The sequence below is a fragment of the Heterocephalus glaber genome, unplaced genomic scaffold (genome assembly GCF_053883595.1).
Source record: "Heterocephalus glaber isolate CG9 unplaced genomic scaffold, H.glaber_assembly_v1.0 deba00001479, whole genome shotgun sequence".
Taxonomy (NCBI): Eukaryota; Metazoa; Chordata; class Mammalia; order Rodentia; family Bathyergidae; genus Heterocephalus; species Heterocephalus glaber.
Window position 1 is genome coordinate 15,818,106 of NW_028258316.1, and position 22,817 is coordinate 15,840,922.

Here is a 22,817-nt window from a genome sequence, read left to right on the forward strand (position 1 = left end):
AAGAGTGAAGATGATTAAAGGTGGGCAGTGAGAGGAGCTGCTGTCCACTCTCAACCTCAGACAAGCTCAGCAGAGACTGTTGTTTCGAGAGCCACCTTCTTATTTTCAGATTCAAACAGTGCAGTTCATTCCAACTCAATTCGTTTCTTCACTTCAAGTCATTCCTCCTCCTCCTGTCCCTCTTTCTCCTCTTCTTTTCTTCTCTTCTCCTTGGCCTCTGCCCCCAACCCCACCCCTGTGGCCCTGTCTGAAACCTCAGTTCTTTCCAGAGTAGGTTTTATCTTTCATCGCTTATGCACCTAGATTATCTCCAGTCCTTAAATGACGCGCCCTCTTTTTCATTAACTTTGGTCCATCCTTTAGTGCTCAACGCAAATAGCCCCTGTCTAGAATCATTTTATCACCATCTCTGCCTTGGTTTAACCTCCTTCTCATCATTTCTCCCTTCCCTGGATCATTACAGTGATTCCTGAACCAGCCTAAATTCTGAGCCCAGTGATCCTGACCCATCCCATCAGAGCGCCACTACGGTTTTAAAGCCAAATCAAATCCTGCTGCTTCCCTTTTGAAAACCCATCATACCCTCTGTGGAGATTTTGATATAAAGTTTCTACTTAGCACCAATCTAACTTCTTGCTTATCTTCTTGGTTTTGTCTCATTACACTATCCAACCTATACTCATCTCCATGCTCCAGGCCTATGGGATTGCTAACATTCTTCTATAGGTGTCCATTTTTAAACATTTAAATTTAATTCATTTATTACTCTATATTTGCACATCTTCTCTCCAGTTCCTAATTTCCATCTCGCCTCAGGGAGCTTTTATAGTCTCTACTCGCCAGGGTCCTAGTTGCCCTGCCCATCTTCTTACCTAGGACTTGCCATATAACAGTAGGATCATCCTACTACTAATGAGTCTTATAGTAACAAATTCCTGGTGTGAAAGAACTACCTCTTTTTAGCACAGGGAGCTTGGTTTGTAAATACTGCTCAGAAAATATTTGCTGAATAAGTAAAATGGTAAATGAATGAACAGTCTAACTGACCCAAAGTGAGCTGCTGTGTTTTCTCTGAACTCTTACCCCACCTATCCCAGGACATACTAAATTCAGTTCAACCTAATGGCCTTTCCCGGACAATCTGCAGTAAGCAAGCACCGTACTGCCCTGCAGACACAGCATCCATCAGGGGTGCCCATCCCTTTCCTCCTGCATCAGATGCTGTGTCATCTAAGCAGGGATGATGGAATTGAATCCTCTAAATGAGACCTTTTCCGAGAAGCCATCTGATGTTCATTTACACTATGGCCTTTGTCATTTTCTTCCTATGCGAAGAGATCCAGGGTAGAGTTTTAAAAATACTCTGGATTGAGAAATACTGTAGCTTAAGTACTCATTCTACCTTCTGCCTGCTGAGTGATTTCAGACCAGTTACTGCAGCTTGTGAGAATATACATTATATCTGGCTTGGATTAAGTATTAAAAGTACTAAGTATTATTTTTACCACCTCTATCAATATGTTGTTTGCAAAATATTTGGTGTATTTATCTTTGCAGCCTCTGTGGCATATGGGCCTGGCTGTTATCAAGTGCTCATTATATATATATATATATATATACATACACACACACTAAATAAATAAGTGCAGTGCTCCTTACCTAGTAAGACTCAGGAAATCAATTCACAAAGCCTCAGTGACTATTTATGATGTATCAATTGTTGAGAACAACCACAGTGCTGGTCACAATGGAGAATCACATCCTGGTGAGTTAAACCAAGTACAGGTACATAAAAAGTATGCTTGGCCGCTTAAAATATAAACTTCAGTTTTATCATTGTTTCTTTATGTATCAATCAAGTGATTAATTTTCCTCTCTGGTCAGTATACAGTGTACATTAATCCATCCTTTTAGAATAATCTTTCTCAAGTATAGTAAATCAGGGCTGACCCTGGCTGGAAACTTTTGCATGCCTCTCCCAAATTCCTGGATTCCACACACTGACTTCCCAACATGGTATTCAAGGCTCTCCATGATGACATCCCACACTTCTTATTCATCTTCAGCTCTGAAGCCCTGTGGAGCAATGTGGAAGGGAATTCCCTGCAAGTGCTTCCTGTAAACACTAATTTACCACTTAATCAGAGCAGGGCCAGTGACTGCTGCCTTCAGTCATGCAGATCTTCCCCCCCACTTCCTTCTCTTTCCCGCCCATCTGACTTTGCTTAGCTTGTCCTTTGCCAGCGGCGACCTGCACCCCCATTTCAAACTACTGGTCTACTTAGAGTTCAGGAACTGTTTGAAATGGTGTCTTGCATGCACATACATTCATAGGACTGGATGGGGCAGTCCTTCCTTTGGCTCCTCTGTACCTTCAATTACATCTACCTATGGTGTGGATTTTTTTTTCTTCCTCACCTTGCAAAATTTTCGGTTGTGTTTTTGTTTCATCATTTCTATTTGATTATAGACTTCTCCCTCAAAGTCTACATCCTGCTGCTTCAGCCTTCCAAGTGCTAGGATAACAGGAGTCATACTCTCCATTGTGGATTTCTTTAAGAGAAGGGATTTTTGCCTGGCCAGGTTTGTTTCGTAGTATTCAATGCAGTGCCATAGACATTGTATTTACAATGTCTCAAAATGTATTTACTGAGGTCAAAATCTGTTTACTGAACTGAGATTTTGTATGATTGCTGGTAGAGGGACAAGCAAGGGAGGGTTATCAGGGGTGGGCAATAGAAAAGGAAGAGGAAAGAGAAAAGGAGTGGGAAAAGTGGGGGGAACCAGAAGGAGGGAAGAGAAGAAGCTGTAGAGGGAGAAGAGGAGTAGGCTAAGGAAGAAAAGTGTCCATAAATCTTTGTTCACTAGTTAGACCTCATAAGTAAAATGTAGATAACTGTTTTCAAAATCATTTTGTAAAGAATAGAAAGAAAGTTTACGATTGGTGTTTTTAAAATAACTTTCTTCTATAGCTGCTCTTGCTTCTTAGGTATTGTGCTTACCTCCCTTAGCCTGTTTTCCATCCCACCAACTGAGAGTTGGGGATCATGCTCCCTATTGTACAGCTGAAGAAACTGAAGTTCAAAGAGTTGAAATCTTTTCTAAGGTCTCCCAGCTTTTGATTTCTACTCAACTGGGCTGCAGAATTGCTTCTCTCCTCTGGAAGTGCTCCAAGCCCGCAGAACACTTTCTAGACATGGAGTCAGTCCTCCCCCTAGGGCAGTGTGGGAGGAGGAGACAGGACTTGAGTGAGCCTCTTTTGCATAAAGTTCCCTCCTGTGTCGCACTAAGTGATTGCCCCATGTGCCTGTTACAGTAGCAGCTTTGAGTTGAGTGCTAAGTAAGAAGTAGCCCAGCATCACCAGCCAACCACTGTGGACCAAGCTTTCCCTTGTCTGATTGGCATTGGCCTGCGAGGTGCGATAAGAATCCATGTCTCTGCCTTCCAGGGGCTCTGTGTATGAAGCCTGTTCAATAAAAGAGCAACCCCTCAGTGACAAATAGGATCACTAATTTCTACCCAGCTGGCTACTTCCAAATATCAGTTTTTCCTTTATGTGCCAATAAACACGCTGTTTCTTCCTTGCCAGGAGAAGAGCTTCTCTCAATAAATGCACTAACGATATCAATCAAAGTCTGAATAAAAAAGAAAAGAGAATGGAGAGTATTAGTAGAGAAGAGATGATGGTGCTGAGACCTGGGACTTGTTAAGTAAACCTTTGAACATCCCTAGATATGTGAGTCTGCAAAATGGGAATAAGAAGAGAGGTGCTTCACAGCCACTGTGTAACATTTAATTGGAAAACACATTGCAAAAAATAAGGGTACTCATACACTGATAATCATAGCTATTATTTAGGGATAATTATCATATGCCAGGTGTAGAGCTCTTTTCTTTACATCAGTATCTTATGTAAACATCAACATAGTTCCATTTTACAGACTTACAAATTGATGATCACAGAAATTAAGTAACTATCCTGTAGGTGGGAGAGCAGGAAATTGAACCTAGGCCTACTCAATGCCAGTTCTTCAACTGATACTCAACCGAGACATAAATAACAATAATCATTGTTATTGGAGCAGGTATTGTTTTGTTTCCATGTGCCAGCATTGTAAATCTCTCTAAGTTATGCTATTCATTAGAAAGCCTTTGTCATAAAGTGACACGGCCACTTGTGTATATGTAGATCTTACAGATCGTCACCACTTTTCTTGTATTTGTGGAAGAATCTAAGCCCAGGAAGCAACATATAACCCTAGAATAAATGAATACTAGCAGCTTAGGACATTCCAGTTGTGTATGACTTTAAAAATTGCTGCCTGTCACCTGGAGAACCTGGACTCCAAAGGGAACTTGAGCAGGAAGGAGGTAGAAATTCCGAGTGTGCACAGTCAGGTGTTAGCTGAGGCTGAGAGGAAGAGTATCAGGGAGTTAATGTCTGTCCGTATGTGGTCGTGTGAGGCTGTCCCTTTCAGATAAACGTGTAGTCAAGTACACTGCATGACAATCGTGGCAGATAAATGGTCAATGTGGCAATTCAGTCTACTTAACAAAAACGTCCCATTAGATTCCCTGTCAATCTCATTGGTTGGTCAGGAATTGGGCATCAGGATGGCCAAAGCATAAATGAGCCACCCAAGATAGTCGATTGCATATCGATTCAGTACCTGTTTATTTTTTAAAATGACTGAGTCAGTCTTCATTTCTCCCCACAATTTGCCTTAGAATGAAGCGCTGCTTTGAACTGCCAACACAGTGCTTTTGATGTGCCTTTATTATATTCCAGATACATTCTGTCTTGTCTTATGTGCACAGTTGTACATAGCAGCTACTAAATTGTAGCTGAGATCCCTGAGAGTAGAAGTCATATGCTTTTTCATGTGTTCATTGTTTGCTTCTCCTGTGTACAGTGTATGGCTCAGAATAGGTGCTCAATAAATGTTGACTGATTTAAATTAATTTGAGCTGTCAAATTAATTTGCTTTGAATCTTATTGTTTACTGGGGCAAAATATACACAACATAAAATTTAACATTTTAACTATTTTAAGATGTACAACTCAGTGGCATTAAGTACATTCACAGTATTGCACAACTAGAACTTTTTCATCTACCAAACGTAAATTCTGTACCCATTAACACTCATTGGTACATCTCTCTCCCCCTAGCCTCTGGCAACTGCTTTTTGTCTCTATGGATTTTCCTATTGGAGATATTTAAAATAAACAGTCATGGGGGCTGGGGATTTAGCTCGGTGGCACTGTGCCTGCCTTGAAAGTGCAAGTTCCTGAGTTCAATCCCTGGTACCAAATAAATAAATAAAATAAAATAAACAGTCATGCAGTATGTGACTTTTATGACTGGCTTTCTTTTATTTAGCATCTGCAAGGTCCATTCATGTTGTAGCTTATATCAGTGCTTCTTTCCTTTTTTATGAATTAGCATTCCATCACTTACACCACACTTAGTTTACCAGTTGATAGACACTTAGGTTACCTCTACATTTTGATTTCTCTGAGCAGTAAGTAGTGCTTCTATGAAAATTCATTACAAATTTTTATTTGAATACCTATCTACTATTCTTTTGCATATACGTCTAAGTGTGAAATTGGGGCATCATACAGTAATTAAATTTTAAGAAAAAGTTTGGTACAAAAATCAGGGTCTTTCCCAATAAATTTTATAATTGCATATTGTTTCCTTTCTCTGGAAGAATTATGCACCCTCCAATGTATTTCTATGTGATTGGCAGGGCTATATAGTGGGAAGAGTATACTATCTATCCAAGTGACTGGCTTTGACCAGGTGATTTGCTTTGGTGAATGGAATTTGAGAGGACATAGTACATGCCACATCTGAGCAGATACTTTAGGAGACTTTGCTTGTCTTGTTTTTTCTTCTCTCTTTTCTTTATGTTATGAGAATAAAGATCAAAGCTACTCTTTCAGCCCAAGTTGGAAATGAAGAAGACAGCTGAAGCAGAACCAAAGCATGACCAATGTGAAATATGAGCAAAAACTCAACCTTTGTGGTTATAAGTAACTGCTTACTTTTGAGGTTATTACTTTCCACATGGGTTGAATAACATTTACTTGCTGCAGGACTTCCAGTGCCTTAATGATGCCAGTGTTTGTTATGAATCTCAAGAGTTAAATTAGTTACACAGAGTTTCCTGAATGTTTGAGTCTATCCACATTTTTCTGAGTCTAGGGCATACAGCTTGACAAATGTTGATTATTTATACCACTCAGCTTTAATCCTGTCCCAAATGACTTTTCAAAACTTCTCTTTTACAAAAGAAGTGGGCCCTTCTTTTTCACCCCTGTTGGAACTTGTATATAGTTATGTGTATATTTTATTATCATTGTGCATTTGTGGATTTGTTCTGACACCCATCTAGACCCCTTTGAGGTCTCACTCATATCTTTAGCATTTGGTATAGCATTTGCCTCAATAAAATAGTGGATGAAAAGACTCTCTGAAAAGATTCTGAAGAGAGCATTCTAATTTTCACATACCTACTGTGATCTAGTGCTGTGTTTGTTACCTTGTGAGAAAATGCAAAGAAATACACAACACACTGATCCTTAAGAATTATAACTTATGGTAATGGATCCAAAACAAAATATGTGTTGAAATTAGCAGTCAATTCCTTTAGCACCTTGTTCTTTTCATATGTTTTGGGGGTTGATGTAATTTTATTCGAAACATTTATTTCAGAACACTTGTCTTTATAACCACTGAGATAAAGATAAACTAATTTTGATCTCAAGCTATAATATTGAGAATGAAATTATAGATTCTGCTCACGAGAGATGAATGTAGAGAGGAGAGACATGCTAAGCATAGAACAGAAAAACATCATCCTTTCTGAAACACATTTTATCTAAATTTGCCTCTATTCAAACACATATCTGGGTACCTGCTGATGTGCTATTTGACAGGGAATCGGGAGATGAATGGCTCTTGCATTCAAGAGCTGTCAGATGAGGAGGAACATGAACATAAGTATATACTGTGAGATGTAGTTCTATTAGAATTTGAGATAAGTGTAGCATGTTTTTCATTGCTAGCAGAAGGGGCCACATGGAAATGATATCAGTTATGAGGAGTGGTCAAAATGTATAGTCAATATTTAAAATTTAAAAATGTATTACAGTTAAAGATACATTGCTATGAATCCCCCTCAGAATGTTCCCTCTTGTTTCACATACACTTATCCCATCATTCTTGACACCTTGTGAAGCAGTTCTGGAAGTCCTCTTTCATCAGTGTCTTCATGAGGTGTGATCAAAAATACAGCGAATGCTGCTTCCAGGTGCCATTCAACAGAAAGGCTGGTAAAAACATGATGGTATTTTCTGATTTACTGGATCTGGAACTATGTGACCACTAGCTTTTTCCATAAAGTCAAAATCAACATGAAAGATAACATTTTGTATTGACTGGCTACAGTGAGGCAGCTATGACTTTACAACTGAAGATACTCATGAAAGAGGATGTTCAGAATTTCTTGAAAAGTGTAAGAATGGTGGAATAAGTTTGTTCCAAGCAAGGGGAGAGTCTTTGGTGGTGGTGGTGGTGGTGGGGTTAATGTGTCTTTCACTGTAATAATTTCTTTTTAAATTTAAACATTCATTGTATTTTTGATCGTACTTCATACATGCATATGTTGTGCATCAGTTTAATACATATTCTATAGCTTTATGTATTATATTTACTTGATTCTTTAGGGTAATTGCTGTGTAATTTACTTATAGCCAAATTTACTCTCACGTTGAATCATTCTATGAATTTGACAAACTTAGCCAGTCATGTAACCACCACTGAAATTAGTCCATTCAGTTTTTGCATCAGCCCCGTGTTGGAAGCATTGATGAGAAAACTAAGGATGGAAGAATTTAAGCACTTTTGCTTTTCCATGGTCAGGCATTTAATAAAAGCTGGAGGTAAAATCTGAACAGGAAGGAACTTGGTGTGTTTGGGAGAGATGGACGAGAGAAGAATGTGAAGCCATTACTTAACCCAAAGATCATATAGCACCGGCTCTCATAGGAATGAAGTTTGATTTTATCATAAATTCTGCAACGAAGCTTATATTTAAATTGATTTCACTGTCTTCTGAAAGCTTCAAGAGTATCTTAATGTTGAAATTTTAGGAAATTGAATAAAGAAGTGGTTGGCCTCCTGATCCTTGGTGATTTTACAGTTGATATCTTTTCCAAAGTTGAAATTGTCATTGAGAGGACTGGCTGTTTTCAATTTCTTTTGGCAATATAACTCCTTCTTTATGTCTTTAGTCATCATTATCAGTCTTCCTCACTAAAGGTTAGTTCATTAAGAGCAAGAAGTATTTCTAGTTCCTTGTTCTTTGTTCAGAGTCTAGAAGAGTATCTGAGACTTAGTAGGTGCTCAATCAATCTGTACTTTGTAAAGAAATAGTGGCACAAAGTAAAATCATAGAAAAATAAAGTTTGGAATGAATCTTAATGGCCATCTAGTACAGGGGCTGGCAAGCTTTGTCTTTAAAGAGCCAGATGGTAACTGCTTTAGGCTTTGTGGGCCACCTGGTCTGTGGCAACTCAACTCTTCCCCTCGCAGAACTGACTTCTGGGAAATTTAGTAGCAAAGAGAAGCTGCGGATCAGTTTAGCTCATGGGCCAAAGTTTGAAGCTTCTCTGTCACAGTAGTCTACACTATGCTATGCTAACAAACAATGCCCAGCTCTCAGTGGTTTGCAAAAGTAAATGCACGTTTCTCCCTGATGCTGTGTATCGGTCACAGTCTGATTTTGCTCCTCTGATGACCTCTGACTGGAGCATTTTTGGTCTGGTAAAAACAGAAACTGATGGAGTCCTGTGTTGGTTCTTGTAGTTTCCTGTTGGAAATGGCACATCACTTGCACTCACATTTCATTGGACAAAATGTACCATCCAGACCTGAGTTCAGGGGACTCTTTTTTTAGTGGGAGATTGTTATTATCTTAAAGAAAGGATGTTGGAGGGAAGGGCCTTGATTTTGACACTAATTAAACATTCTTGACATGTCAATTTTTGACACTCTGCTTGTACATTTCTAATAATTAGGAGGTCTCAATGTTGCCCAAAGCAACTGACTCCTTTAAAACTTCTGATAGTTTAAAAGCTTTTAGTTTTATTGTTCCGAACCCCATCTACCTATACTTTTAACCTAAGGATTCCAAATATATCCTCAAAAGCCTTTAGAATAGATGCTGAGGGTTGCAAACACCACATACTACTCTCAGTACACACATACTACCCAGGAGGGGCATTTCCTAATTCTTCAGAACCCACCCTTTTCTCCCCCAGGTAGCTGTCTTTCTTCATTTCCCAGAGTATAAATGATCCATCACAAAGACAGGGCTGAACTTCTGAATGAGATCATAGCCTTTTTGCCCTTTCTGCACAGTTTCACCCCGTGAATTATCGTCTTATTTTCATTCCACTCCAATGAGCTGTCAGCGATGGATACTGTAATTCACAGCAATAGAAACACAAACAGATGGGTAATTGACCTGCATGCCTTCATTATACTGGAGTTCAGCATGGCTGTGTGAGCCATAAAGTCCTTTATCTGCCAGTCTGAAATCTCTCACAAGGAGGGGGATCAGGCCTACCTTTTGTAAAAGGTGCAGTCCTTGTTGGTGTTCTTACCACCTTCTGCATTTCAGAACCGGACAGAGTTTGACAGGCAGAACATAGCAGGTAAAAGACAACAGCTGGAACTCTTATGGAACTCAGAGATAGCTACAGAAGGCCACACTAATGTGAAGACAGGATAGGAAAATATATGCACTCAACCAATTTGGAACTTTTTTTTCCCTATTCCTCTTGACAGTATAAGAGATTATGCATCAGATATCCAATGAAATGGGTCAGAAAAGGGAAAACCCATCAAAAATACCACTAAATTAGATAATTAAGATGTATAATAAAATAAAACAGAGCTGAGCAAGATTAACCCATCATAGGTTTTTCCTTGAACAAGACGCTGTTGTGGCATCCAGAGCTGCCTGCCTTTATCTCTTTGGTTTGGGCTTATTTTTCAAGAGCCAACCCGCATCCCAGCATGAAGTCTTCCATCATTGTTATTGGTAAGCTTATATCCTTCCCTCTTCATTATAAATCACTGGCTTATTTAACATTTGAAATATATTTATTTAACACCTACTATCTGCCAGACAAAATACTTCTTTAATGTTTGAACCATGAATGAAGACCTCTATATCTTGTTCCTGCAGTTTGTGCTTTAGGTTTGAATCTCCAAATAGTCCCTCTGTCTCCTTAGATAATAGCACACATTAAAAATACACATATTAAAGATGCTAAATGTCTCTTTTACCTTTTCCAATAATTCGCCACTCACTGCTTGTTGAAGGAAGGAGGAAGATAGTAAGAGTTTCTATCAAGTAGAGGAGGAAAAGGGTCAGAGATAGCAACTGGATATCGTCTTCATGTCTTTACTCGATCTTTAGCTTTTGTTGAAGACTTGAGTTGCTTTGTCTTCCTTTGCAGACACCAGATTTCCCCTAGATTCACAAAGCATAACCAAGTGAAGGAGGGGTCTGCTTCAGATGGCAATGTTGACAATGTCATTGAGTGACTCCTGGAATCCAAGGCACTGTTTGCTTTAAAGTTCTTGTGTTACTTGACTGTACCTTAATGATTGAAACTCAACAATTCAGAGATCCCCCTTTCTTTTCCTGAACCTCATAATTTGTGCCTGTAGTGGACAAGGATTCTTAACCTTTGCTCTACAAGAAATGCTTTTCCTCTAACGAGTTCATAGATCTTTGCTGTGTGCCGTTTTTGTCTTCAGAGTTTTGATTTTCTCCAAGACACAAGAACCTTTTCTCCTCTAGGGAGCTTGGAAGCAAACAAATAAAAGAAAACGGATCTTAATACAAAAGTAAAGTTACATTCAGGTTGATTCTCTCCTAGAAGTACTGGTACCTAAAGATTTTTCACGTCCTATTTTCACTTTCTGGACTATTCTTCTTGTGGATCTCTTAAACCCTACAGCCTATTTAGGGCCAGTGTGGAGTAAATGAGTAAATTTAACATTTATTACAAATTTAATTATGCCAGTGTCTTACCATACTGAGGGTGCCATAACAAATAACAGACTAGATTGGTTCACACAAAAAACATTTATTTGTCACAGTTCTGGGGACTTGGAAGTTCAAGATCAAGGCGCCATGAAGTGTGATGTCTGGTGAGAGTGTGCTTCTGGGGTACACACAGATGCCCTTTGCCTGTGTGCTTGTCCAGCCTTTCCTTGGTGTGTGCCCCAGAGAGACAAAGCTCTCCCATCCTGTCTTCTGGTAAGGCCACGAATCTTATCATGAGAGGGCACCGCCCTCATGACTCATCTAACCTGGTCACTTCCCACAGGTTACCCTTCTCACTGGAGGTTCCAGATTCAACAGATGTGTTTGTAATTTGTCTGTGGGCTGGGAGGTGGCAAACAACCAGATTGTGATTCAAATGTTGTTGATTTTTTTCTTTGCTCATTATTAGATAAGGAGATTAGGATTTCCAATTTCACAAGCTAAAAAGAAGAACGAACAAAATCTGAGGTTCCGAGAGGCAAAAACCTATTGCCAGGTTGCTCTCTGCTGGGGCCACCAGGGGGCACTAAGCCAGGCGCTTGCCTTGATCTCTATTCTTTTCCACTGGAGAGTAGAAGGACCCCAAGTTTAAAACTCAGTCTAACTTTCTCCATTTGACTCTTGATTCTGTTATTTAATTGTGGGGCTCTGCTCACAGTTCTAACCTTGCCAAAGCCTAACGGGACAGTTCTCTTCTCAGTTGAGATGTGGAAGAGAACCAGAGTGGCAGGAACCTACACTGGGCTCCACCTTGTTGTACATTCTGGGTTCTGTAGAGGTCAGGTGGGACTCTGCCTCCCCAAAAAGGGACATGGGAAGATTACAAATCAATAAAATAATTTAAGCTAGTAATTAATTCTATTGAAGAAAACAAAAAAGGCATTTCAACTTGGGTTGTATGGGAAGGTCTGGATTTCAGGACAAGGGAGCTGTACAGGGATCTGGAGAAAGAAGATTCCAGGCACAGGGAAGGACAAACCAAAGACTGTGAAAAGGACAGTGCTAACACTTTGGAAGAGCAGAAGGAAAAACAAACTCAGCCCTGTGTCTCATGTGTTGTGTGTAAAGAAAAAGCTATTAGGAGATAAGAGGAAAGAGGGAGACAGGAACAGAGAGATAGCCCAACATGTGACAGAATGAGGAAAAGTGAGATCTTAGCCCACAAAGACGACCTACAAAACACACAGAAATGTTGTGCCGTGGATGAATTGAAGGTGAAGTGGGGGGAAAAGCCAAGAGGGAAGAGCAAGAATCAGGAACAGAGAAGGAAGGTGCTTGGGTGTTACCACCCGCACATTGCCCGCTCACTCTGTGCAGCACAGAAAGATTCCAATTTAAAGCATAGCAAGATTTAAAAAAAAAAAAAAGGTAATGAGACTGGAGGGAAAATATTCCGTGTGTGCAGTGTGGTTGAGTTGGTGTTCAAATATAACTTTCAAGCATTGCCTTGCTGGGTTTTGTGAGGCAAAATTTATATGCGTGGTGGCGATAATGGTGTTTTTCTTTCCCTGGTGTGTGTGTGTGTGTGTGTGTGTGTGTGTGTGTGTGTCTTTGGGAACTGTGGGGACAGAATATTCCACGCCAGCCGGCAGCTGTATATCTTTCAAGCGGTGGTTCCCCAGGCCAAATCCCCCTCCAAATTATTTATGACTCCCATTGAAGCTAGCAGGATTCAGGCGCCAATCTTGGGAGGTCAGCAATGGGCCTCTTTGTTGGACACAGGTCATCGGGAGATGACTCTGGCTGTGACTGCTATGTGAACCTCCGCTGCCGTAGAAATGGTTGTGTAACTTTAAACAGTAATGACATTTTGCAGAAAAGTGCTTTTTAATTGCTATGTCTTCATTATTCTCGTTTGAAATTGCCCAGGAGATTTTGCCTCAGAGTCAGCTCGGCAGGTCCTGTGTTTCCATTTTTAAAGAGCAGCCAGTTTTCTGTTTCAGCTGCTCCCAGAAAACCCCCAACCCCAAATTTCATGTTTTCAGTTGCATTAAATGGGGTAGGTAACACTGGCTTTTGTATTCTTGCCAAACGGAGAAATGATTTGAAGCAGTTTTCTAAAAATGGACTCCCCAAATTCCTTTTGGGCTGGGACTAAGAATAGAATATTTTATTCCCTACAAAAGGGAGAAAGAAAATGATGAGCAAGCTAGAAAAATAGGACTGAGAATATAGTCTGTAGAGTTTCTCTAAGCTAGAGATACTTAACCCCGATCCATAGACTTACTTGCCTATAAGGGATTGGAATCAGCTAAAAATAAATTTTGCTTTGGAAGAGAAAATGGTGATACAGATAAAGTGACTCCATAATGCCTACTCTGAAAGAATGGAAGACTCAGTGAAGGAGAACTTTACAGCTTGAGTTGTTTTGCGTGACCTTTATGTGTCTGTATCATACTCCTGTGCAGAATCACTCCATCTCATGTGGGTTCCATGCCCTTTGGAATGGAGCTTACCCGACCCTACAGTGGAAGACGGTAGGCCTGCATGTCCAGCTGCGTGACTTCCTATGTTAGAATGTCTTCCATGCAGATGACAAGATGACATATACATTTTCCTGAGTAGCACGGTAGCTCCAGAGTCACAAAATTCTAAACCTTCCATTTTTAAAAGCTCTCCAAATATCTGAAGCCTGCCTTCCCAAAATGTTCCTTTTCTGATTAAATACCTGCCACTATTGTTTCTTCCTTTATCCTGAAGGTTCTGTTGAACCTGTCAAAATGTAATCAGAGTAGTGACACAGTCATCATCATTGCCACTATCCTTATCATCCTTATCATCTTCCTTGCCTCCAAAATAGGAATAGATAACATTTGCTTGCTTTTTATGTGCCAGAAAGTTTTCAACACAATTTGTAGAAATTTTTCATTTGCTCCTCTTAATATTCCTCTGGTGTAGATATTAGAAGTATCTCCATTTGAACAGACGGGCAAAATGAAGCTGTAGAGAGAGTCTGTATACTTTGCTTGAGAGGACGTAGGCAGTAAAGCAAGATGCTCAAAGGTAGCAATGACCCGCTGTTTCTTGTAGAACTGTGGGTTCCTGCCGTAAACCATGACGGAGGCGTCTTCTTCTGCCCCACACTGTATCTTTTTTTAGCTTCCATATGAGGACAAGTTGAAATGATGAGAGAGAGAGAGCGAGAGAGAGATCCACAAACACAAACATATAGCACAAAGTGAAAAATGCCAAGCTTATTTAGCTGATCTCTTGTCCCAGTGGGAAGAATGAGAGGTAGCCATGAAGCATGAATGACAAAATAGTTGTTTTTTAATTAGCCAAGTTAGAATGCATAGTGGGTAGTAAAACCGTCACCTTCGTGTGTGTATCGGGGGAGGCTAACACTGTTAGCAGTTCAAATGAGGTGGAGAGAAGCTTCCCAGGCAATGAGTTGGGTTAGTCCAGAGTTGAAGTTCTATGTGGGCAGCATGGGCAATAAAGTCTCTCCTGTGTCGACTTTTCAAGGAACCAAAGAACTGCTTATGCCCAGATAAATCATTCTCCAGCCTTCACTCTCAGGATTATAGCTGATTATTCAGGTACAGAGAAAAGATTATAAAATGTGGTCTTGAGTGCCCATACCATAGCCATGAGCTAACCCTGTCCCCTTACTAGACCTTGATTTCTGACTTTTAAAAATTGTATTTTTGGTCTTTTTGCTCCTCTTTTTAAAACATCTTTCCTGCTCTTTCTTTTAACATTTAATTTAATTTAATTTTTTTTGGTACCAGGGATCGAACTCCGGTCCTTGTGCATGTGAAGCAGGTGGCAAAACCATTGAGCTAAATCCCTGGCCCTCCTACTCTTTTAACATGGTGATCTCTCATTTGCTTTTTCAGCAGCCCATATTCTGTTTTCAGTACACAAGATTCCCTGCTCTGTGCTGTTCTGTCCAGCTACTTCCTATGGTGCCTCTGCTAGCTGCCTATAAAGCTGTGCTATGAAGATGTGTGTCCATGTTCTCTTCTTGCTGAGTATTTTGAAAACTCCCCTATGGCAGCGATTGTGGTTATTTTCTTTTTTAAGATCTGTAGACTTAATGCCTTTCTCAGGATTTGTTCTTCATAAATAGGGTTCATACATATTTTAAGGAAGTGAGAGAAAATAAATGAAGGAAATAAGGAAAGATAAACAGTAGTACTGTGTTTTCAATAAGGAATATTTCCTCAAATGGACAAGGGAGATAGCAGATGTGCTGTAGTCTCAGTACTAAAATAACTGCGTAGAGCATGCATTTCAGAGATGGCCAAGGCCATGATCTGAAAAGCTGAAGTTGAAGCATTGCAACTGGAGCCTCGCTGATTATGGCTGTCTGTGCCTAGATAGGCCCAGAAATAGTTTGGTTCCAGTACACAGGGAGAAAGCTAGCAGCTGTAGATTCCTAGGTATCACCTCTGGAAACTGTTAATGAAACACCTTTTTTAACTTTTCTGTTTTCTCTTCTTGCTGTTCTCAAACAGGTCTTCAGATAATCTTCCCTCAGTACCTGCAAGAAAAGTTCGTGCAGTCGGCCTTGAGCTACATCATGTGCAATGGCGAGGGGGAATACGTGTGCCAGAACAGCCAGTGCCGTTGCCAGTGCGCCGACGAGTTCCCTCAGTGTAACTGCCCCGTCACTGACATCCAGGTCATGGAGTATACCCTGGCCAACATGGCCAAGTCCTGGGCTGAGGCGTATAAGGATCTGGAAAATTCAGGTAGACCGCCTGACTTAGCACTAGGGCATGAATGGCCCCGAGCCCCGTCTAGAAAAGGGACTTCATCTAATTAAAATTCAGACTGCTGTGAGGGAAGACTCAGACTGACTTTGTCACCTTGAGGGGTTCCAGAGCCAGGAATAACAGCTGTCACAGAGTAGGCCCTCAATAAATCTCCACTGAATGATACATTCGGTAGTTTAATTAGCTACAGTAATATGTATTTTATCTCTGTTGTACCTAGAAGCTAGAGAAAGACCACTCTGGAGAGGAGAAAGACCGCTCTGGAGAGAAGAAAGCCATAAGTAGTTATCTTTGTGTGTGTGTGTGTGTGTGTGTGTGTGTGTGTGTGTGTGTGTGTGTGTGTGCATAATAAACGGAAATAGATCTCTATGAGTACATGCGTGCATGGGTATGCATGTGTGTACAAATAGAGATAGAGATATCAAAGAATTCACAGTCTGTCAAAGCTGTGAGTCATTTTTCTGATGATGTAGCTATTTCCTATTTATCACAGATCAGAAAAATGAGTTACATGGTAAGCGGGTCAGTTGCCCAAGGCCTTAAACTGGATAAGATCTAAAATTGGATCTTTGGCTCCATGGATCTTTCACTTTTGTCATAAAGTCAGGCGTTCATTGTATATCTGTGCAAATGACAGCAACATTTCAAGGGTCCCTGTGTAAAGAAGGAGGAACTGCCCTAAACAAACGTAGAGTTAAAGGTTGATGTGATCAGTAAGGTTAGAAAAAAGGCCATGAGGTCACACTTGAGGATCTGGCTGTAGTGCAAGATTGGTTGAAGGTGATTGGTGGGAGGCACAAGATGCCTGGGAGAGAAATGACCCATGTGGATTACACACGGTGCGGGTAGTAACACGGGACATAGGCAGAGATGCTGAGATAATTAGAAGGAAAATTAGCAAGATTTGATGTCATATTGGCTCTGAGACTTGAGAGAACTGATTTAAATGATATCCAAGAACAATATTTAATATTCATGTTAAATAACTTGATAGAGGTTGCTGCCCTTCGCTGAGCTAGATCCCTGGGATGTTTGGAAAGATGACAACATGCTCATTTTTAGACATGGTATGCTTGAGAATCCTTGCAACTTCCAAGAAGAGAGGCCTAGTAGGTATTTAGCATATAACGTGCTCAAGTGCCTGTGAAAGATATGGGCCTACATATAGAGCATTACTGTTTTTAAAACAGCTTTTTATCCCTTAAATCTATTACAACAGTGCCACTAAAGCAAGCAGTGATGTTCCTGTATTGTACAGAAAGGAGGAGGCCAAGATTCCCAATGTTTCCCAAGGTTACACAATTAGTAAATGACAACATTGGTAATGGAATCCCTAATGCCAAATCCAGTGCTCACAGCGGGTTTTGCAACGTATGAATCCTACCTTAACCCCAACCCAGGCTTTAGTTCCCTCATCTGATAAATGAGAGGACATGTTTGTGTTTTTAGTATTTGAATTTAAACCCTTTGATCAAACAAAATCTTACCTTGGAGCTACTGAGTACCACAGATAAAAGCAGAACTTTGTGGAACAGCATTTGCAACAACTGTTTGCCATGAACTCTGTGCCCCCATCTTACTCTGGGTGCGCTCAGTTCATCAGGGATTCTGCTCTTTCAGGGTCATGTGGCTTGAATGGCGCAGTAGATGTTTTATGAACCTGTACCCATTAGTCTATTTGAAATCCTGGGAACCCATAAGAGAAAGGTTCAGGATGGAAATGTGTTGTGATTATTTGGCCTCAAACAAAAAAGCATTTGATAAAAAGCTTTCACAGAGAAATTCTACTGATTGCTGAAAAGCAGAGGGAAATCTGGGCTCTACACACAAGTGGTAGGGAACTTTAGGATACATTCCCAGTCCCCAAGGGAGGGAAACCGTCCTGAGTGGGTGAGTGAGGAAATAGAAAGCTGTGCTGCTGTAGAAAAGGCAGTGATTTTACTTATGCTCCCTAAGGCATACATTCCCTCCAGATATCTTGTAATTATCCATCAGGAAAGATTTTTCCCATTAAGACAAATCCATCCATTTACACCTCCATCTGTGGCTTGAGATTGTGACTCATTCTGTTCTTTTTCAGCCCTTCACCTTAACCACTCAGAGCTGGGTAATTTGGAGGGAAGAATGAGCAGCCCAAAGTAAAAGCCATGGATTCCTTGATAGCTCCATAGATTTGCTGGCCAAATGGGACCCAGTTTCTGTGTATAAATGGGAGACTATATGCTTCCTGCCTCTGGAGACGGGCTCCTCTCCTTGTAGTCAAGAAAGTTGAAGCATTACATTTTTAAATTTTATTTTCTTATCTGATCTGAATTTGGGTTCATTGGAAAGACCATTACACCACCTCAGATCAACAGAGCCCAGGACTGAAGGTCTTCCACTGAGGAAAAGTCAGACTGATTCCTGTCTCCTCCCCGCAGCCTGCTCACAGAATATCAATCAGGGCAGTTTTTTGTCATCATTTTCATTCCTATAATAATATACCTGTGATAATCAACTTAAAAGGAGGAAAGGTTCATTTTGACTTGCTGTTTTAAAGGATTCTATGCATTGTCACTTGGCCCTGTTGCTTTGGACATGTGATGGCTCAGTGCACTAGGGTAGGAATGTGTGACACAGGAGGCCTGTTCATCTAACAGTGTCCAGGAAGTGAAAAAAGACAGAGAGGAAGTGGCCTGTCCCAATGCCCCCTTCAAAGCACACCTGAATGACTGAACTTCCTTTCCCTAGGGCCTTGATGGCAAACCTATGGCAAACACACCGTAGCAGGCATGCAGAGACCACTTTGAGATGACAGCATGGCTTGTATGAATTGTTTTTTCTAAATTAAAAATTTCAGGTTTTTTTCTAAACTAAAACTTTCATGTTTAATTTGCAGTGTTGGAACTTTGCAAAAAATAAGTGGGTTTTGGGTTGCACACCATGCACTCGCTTTCTAAAAGGTTCACCATCACTGGCCTAGGCCCTCCTTACTTCCCAGTGGTGCCACAGTGAGGACCCACTGCCCACACACATACCTTTGAGGGACATTCCAGACCCAGACCACAGCACTTGTCATGTCTGCCTCCTACCCTTCAGTGAGTATTTTCTGTGCAAGGCAGTGTTGAGGAGGGTTCTGTCCTATATCACTCTCTCAACATCTGGGTTAAACACTATTTTGCCTGTTTGACAAGTGTGGAAACTGAAGCTTTGAGAGGACAAAGGTTTTACAACTATTCAGAAATGGAGGTGTGATATGAACTCTTCGAAGTCTTATTGTCTATACCAAGGTGCCTGAGGTTTTTCTAGACTTGTGTTTTCAACGCCTATTTTTTTTTTTTTTTTTCTCTCAATATATGGAGCCTCAGGACATTGAGAGAAAGTATAATATGCTAAGGTAGAAGATACAAATTGGAGCCAGGGTAGAGTCTTCATCCCATCAGCTGTTGGCCCTTTGACCTTGGGAAAGTAAGCTGCTTAATCTGTACCGTGATTCTATAAAATGAGGGTCCCTAAAAGTCTCAGCCACGTAGATACGTAGATTTTCTATAAAATCGGTTATCAGTGTGAGGTGCTTAGTGTTGTGCCTGGTACCTCCTGAGAACTAGGTAAGCATTTTTAAACATGAAACGAATGTGTAATAGGAGTGAAATGTCCTTGGAGATTTATAACATGAGTAAAAGTATTTCCCCTTCCCTTCCTTCCTCCCTTCCTTCTCTTTTCTTTCTCTTTCTCGCTCTCCTCTCTCTCTGTCTTGCTAAATATATTTACCTAAATATATATTATAATATATATTATGTTATATTATATACTAAAAATGGGTCTCTATTCCTTCAAAGTCACCAATCCTTCAATTCTTGCAGGAGTTGGAGGAGAATGGTGGAGCTAGGTGGCAGGAAGTTTTAGACTGGAAAACAACAGCTCAGGATTTGGACCTGACTTCGGTTCCTCATGTGTTGTGTTAACTTCAGAAAATCATTTTCTCACTCTGACCTTCAGTTTCACTAGTCTGCATGGAGAGCCAGAAAGCTGAACCAAATAATTTCTAGGGCTATGTCAAATTGTAGCCCATAATTATGCTCAGAAATCCAGCATCACAAACTGAGGTAAAAGCTTCATCAAGGACACAGGAGAGTTCTTCGTCATCTCTTATGCTGAAGTTTTCCAGTGTGTGAGATCATCTCTGATGCCCCCCGCCCCCCGCCACAGTTTCAAATAACACACGGAGCCTGAGCAGAAAGATTCGTCTTTTTCTATTCTCTGTCAAAGATTGCATCAAAGGAAAAGTTTCAGTTTGGTGTTAACATGCCTTTAACACTTCTCCCATGCGTGTTAATTTCCCATATTTAAAAGTGAAAGAAGGCGTGGTGGCTTGATCACTTAGCAGGCAACAGTATCTGACTAGAATTTATTCACATTGTTTTTTTCATATTTATTTCCACAACGAGTGTTCTACTGAAGGCATGCAATCGTGATTTTCTCTGTAGAATTGGATAAAAATGTTGTTTTCAGTTTTTAACTGGAAAATAGTGATTTGATTCAAAGACTCTGTTAAGAATGAGTACAAAGGAGATGTGAATATTATCATGAAGTTGGCATTTTAATGACAGAAGTTAGGGAAGCCCTGTCTCAGGCAGTGATGTTGTATGCAGATATGCAGATTCACTGCATTAAGAAGCACAGCGGCTTTTGTCCTGCTTTTTAGGGACAGAGCAGGCTAGTACAATGTTCCCTGACCCTCACCCAACCAGGGTTTTGGGTGGTGGGCTCCAGTACAGGCAGCTGGGGTGACATGTTAGAAGGGGCATCTGATGGGGTGGTTATGCTTAGTCTTTCTCTCTTGGCCTTTGTCTCTTGCTAGATGAGTTTAAATCATTCATGAAACGGCTCCCCAGCAACCACTTCCTGACCATTGGTAGCATCCACCAGCACTGGGGCAACGACTGGGACCTGCAGAACCGCTACAAGCTCCTGCAGAGTGCCATGGAGGCACAGAGGCAAAAGATTCAGCGTACTGCCCGCAAGCTCTTTGGACTCAGCGTGCGCTGCCACCACAATCCCATCCACCAGCTGCCTAGAGAGAGGTATGTGCCACCACCACCTCTGCCACTGCCCTGGCAGCTGGGGCTCATTAGCTCACGCTCGCTGTGCCCGAGGGACATGCAGTGCAGGTGGTTCATTGAGGGTGGTAATCAAGGCCTTGATGGTCTAGACCAAGAAGCTCTGCATTTCTTCTACCTTCTCACCTCCTGGCTCTGGTCACATTGGATTTCACATGATTTCCTAAAAATACAGTAGACATCCATATCTATAGTTTCTACACCCAGGAGTTTAACCAACCTCTGAACGAAAATACTCCAAAAGATTGCATCTGCGTTGAACATATTCGGGCTTTTATTCTTGTCTTTATTCCTTAAACAATACAGCACAACAGTGATTTACATAGCATTTACATTGTATTAAGAACTACCAGTAATCTAGAGATGATTTAAAGTGTGCAGGGAGGTATGCATCGGTTGTATGCAAATGTTGCCCCGTTTTATATAAGACTCGAGGATCCACAAATCTGTGTATTCATGGACGCTCCTAGAACCACGGCCCCAAGAATACCAAAGGAGATCATACCATAAACTTCTGGCTTCTGTGTTCTCTCTGTTCCGTCCGACTAAGGAAGACAGCATTGGCCCCAATATCGAGGCATTACTCTGGTTGCTTAAAATGTGCTATTGATTTAATTTCAAAATTTGTTAGCAAAATAGATTTTTATATCCCCATATTACTGGCAAAGAAATTGGGTTAACTTATCAGTCAACTTCTTTATTGGGGGCTTTAGATGATGTCTGGGGTGAGGCAAAACAAATAGGACGTGTACAGTAAATAGTTTCAGGAAGCATTCATTTGCCAGTCACGGAGTGTAGGCACCACACCCAAGAGTGTGTGGCTCCGTAAGAGCCCAGTTGCCTGGCTTGCCTTACCTTGCCCCAGTCATGCCATGGAAGTACTATGGCTATGATAGGTGGTGCAAATTACAGGGATGAACAAGCTAGACAGGGTTCATGCCTTCAAAGAATTGGGAGTTACTTCCTCTCAGGGACACAGGAGTCAAATCTGTGTGATTCCAACTGCATTCTTCTGGTCTGCTTGTAGCAGTTGTCTGTAGTGGTGTTTCAGGGTTTCTTTGAAGGCATCACAGGACATCAAGAAGACAGGTTTGGGACTCTCTAACCTGCTTCCACCGGAGCAGCTCTGCTGTAATTCATTTCATATTGACGTTCTTGATTTCAGTGTCATTCAGAGGAAAGAAATCTCTCCTTTGAAAGAATGAACCAAAGGGAAACTCACTTAGCAGGCTTTGCCTATATAGGGTATGTACACATATGCATCCTTGTGTAGTCTAGGGAAGTAAAGCTAATCCGGACATTCTTGCTGCCCTGACCTGGAGAGGCTGTTTGGCCTTCCACCATTGGCGAGTCACTCAATTATGCTCATTTAAGGAGGATCGAATGCAGACCCAGGGGTGTGAGAGCACAAGGAACCTGAGCTCTGAAGCCTTCCCAGGAGAGCTGAACTTGCTTGCCCGGGCTGTGGGCTTCATCTTTGGCACTTATACCTGAGGCTTTAATGAGCATTTCTCAGACCATCGGGGCACCTCTCTGCTGTGGAGCAGTGTCCAACAGAGGCACCAACACTGGGAACCTTGGCCACCTCTAGCTAGCAAGTTTGTGTTTGCAAATGAACTGATTGCTCAGCTCCAATTTGTCTGCTTGTTGAACTCTGCTGGAGATGAATGTTCTGACCAGGTGCTATGATTGCAACAGGTGCCACGGAAATTTTTACTTATCGCTCTGAGGGGCGGCATTGAAGCAGGGTGGGAGAGGGAGGGAGCTCAGGGCATCGGCTGCACACAGGTCAGAGCCCTGCTTCATCCTGCCACTTACCAGCCGCAGGGCTTTATATATAAGTATCTGTACCTCATTTGCAAA

General features: G+C 41.2%; 1 protein-coding gene across 5 annotated transcripts in view; it reads left to right on the top strand.

Moving 5' to 3' along the window:
- Brinp1 (BMP/retinoic acid inducible neural specific 1) overlaps positions 1-22,817 on the top strand; it is a 168,522-nt gene that overhangs the window by 124,265 nt on the left and 21,440 nt on the right. For all 5 annotated transcript variants that reach the window (XM_004849475.4, XM_004849477.4, XM_087183292.1 and 2 more), the window contains 2 exons: positions 15,595-15,831; positions 20,696-20,918. In XM_004849475.4, coding sequence (XP_004849532.1) covers positions 15,595-15,831; positions 20,696-20,918 — 460 coding nt within the window. The remainder of the gene's footprint in view (positions 1-15,594; positions 15,832-20,695; positions 20,919-22,817) is intronic.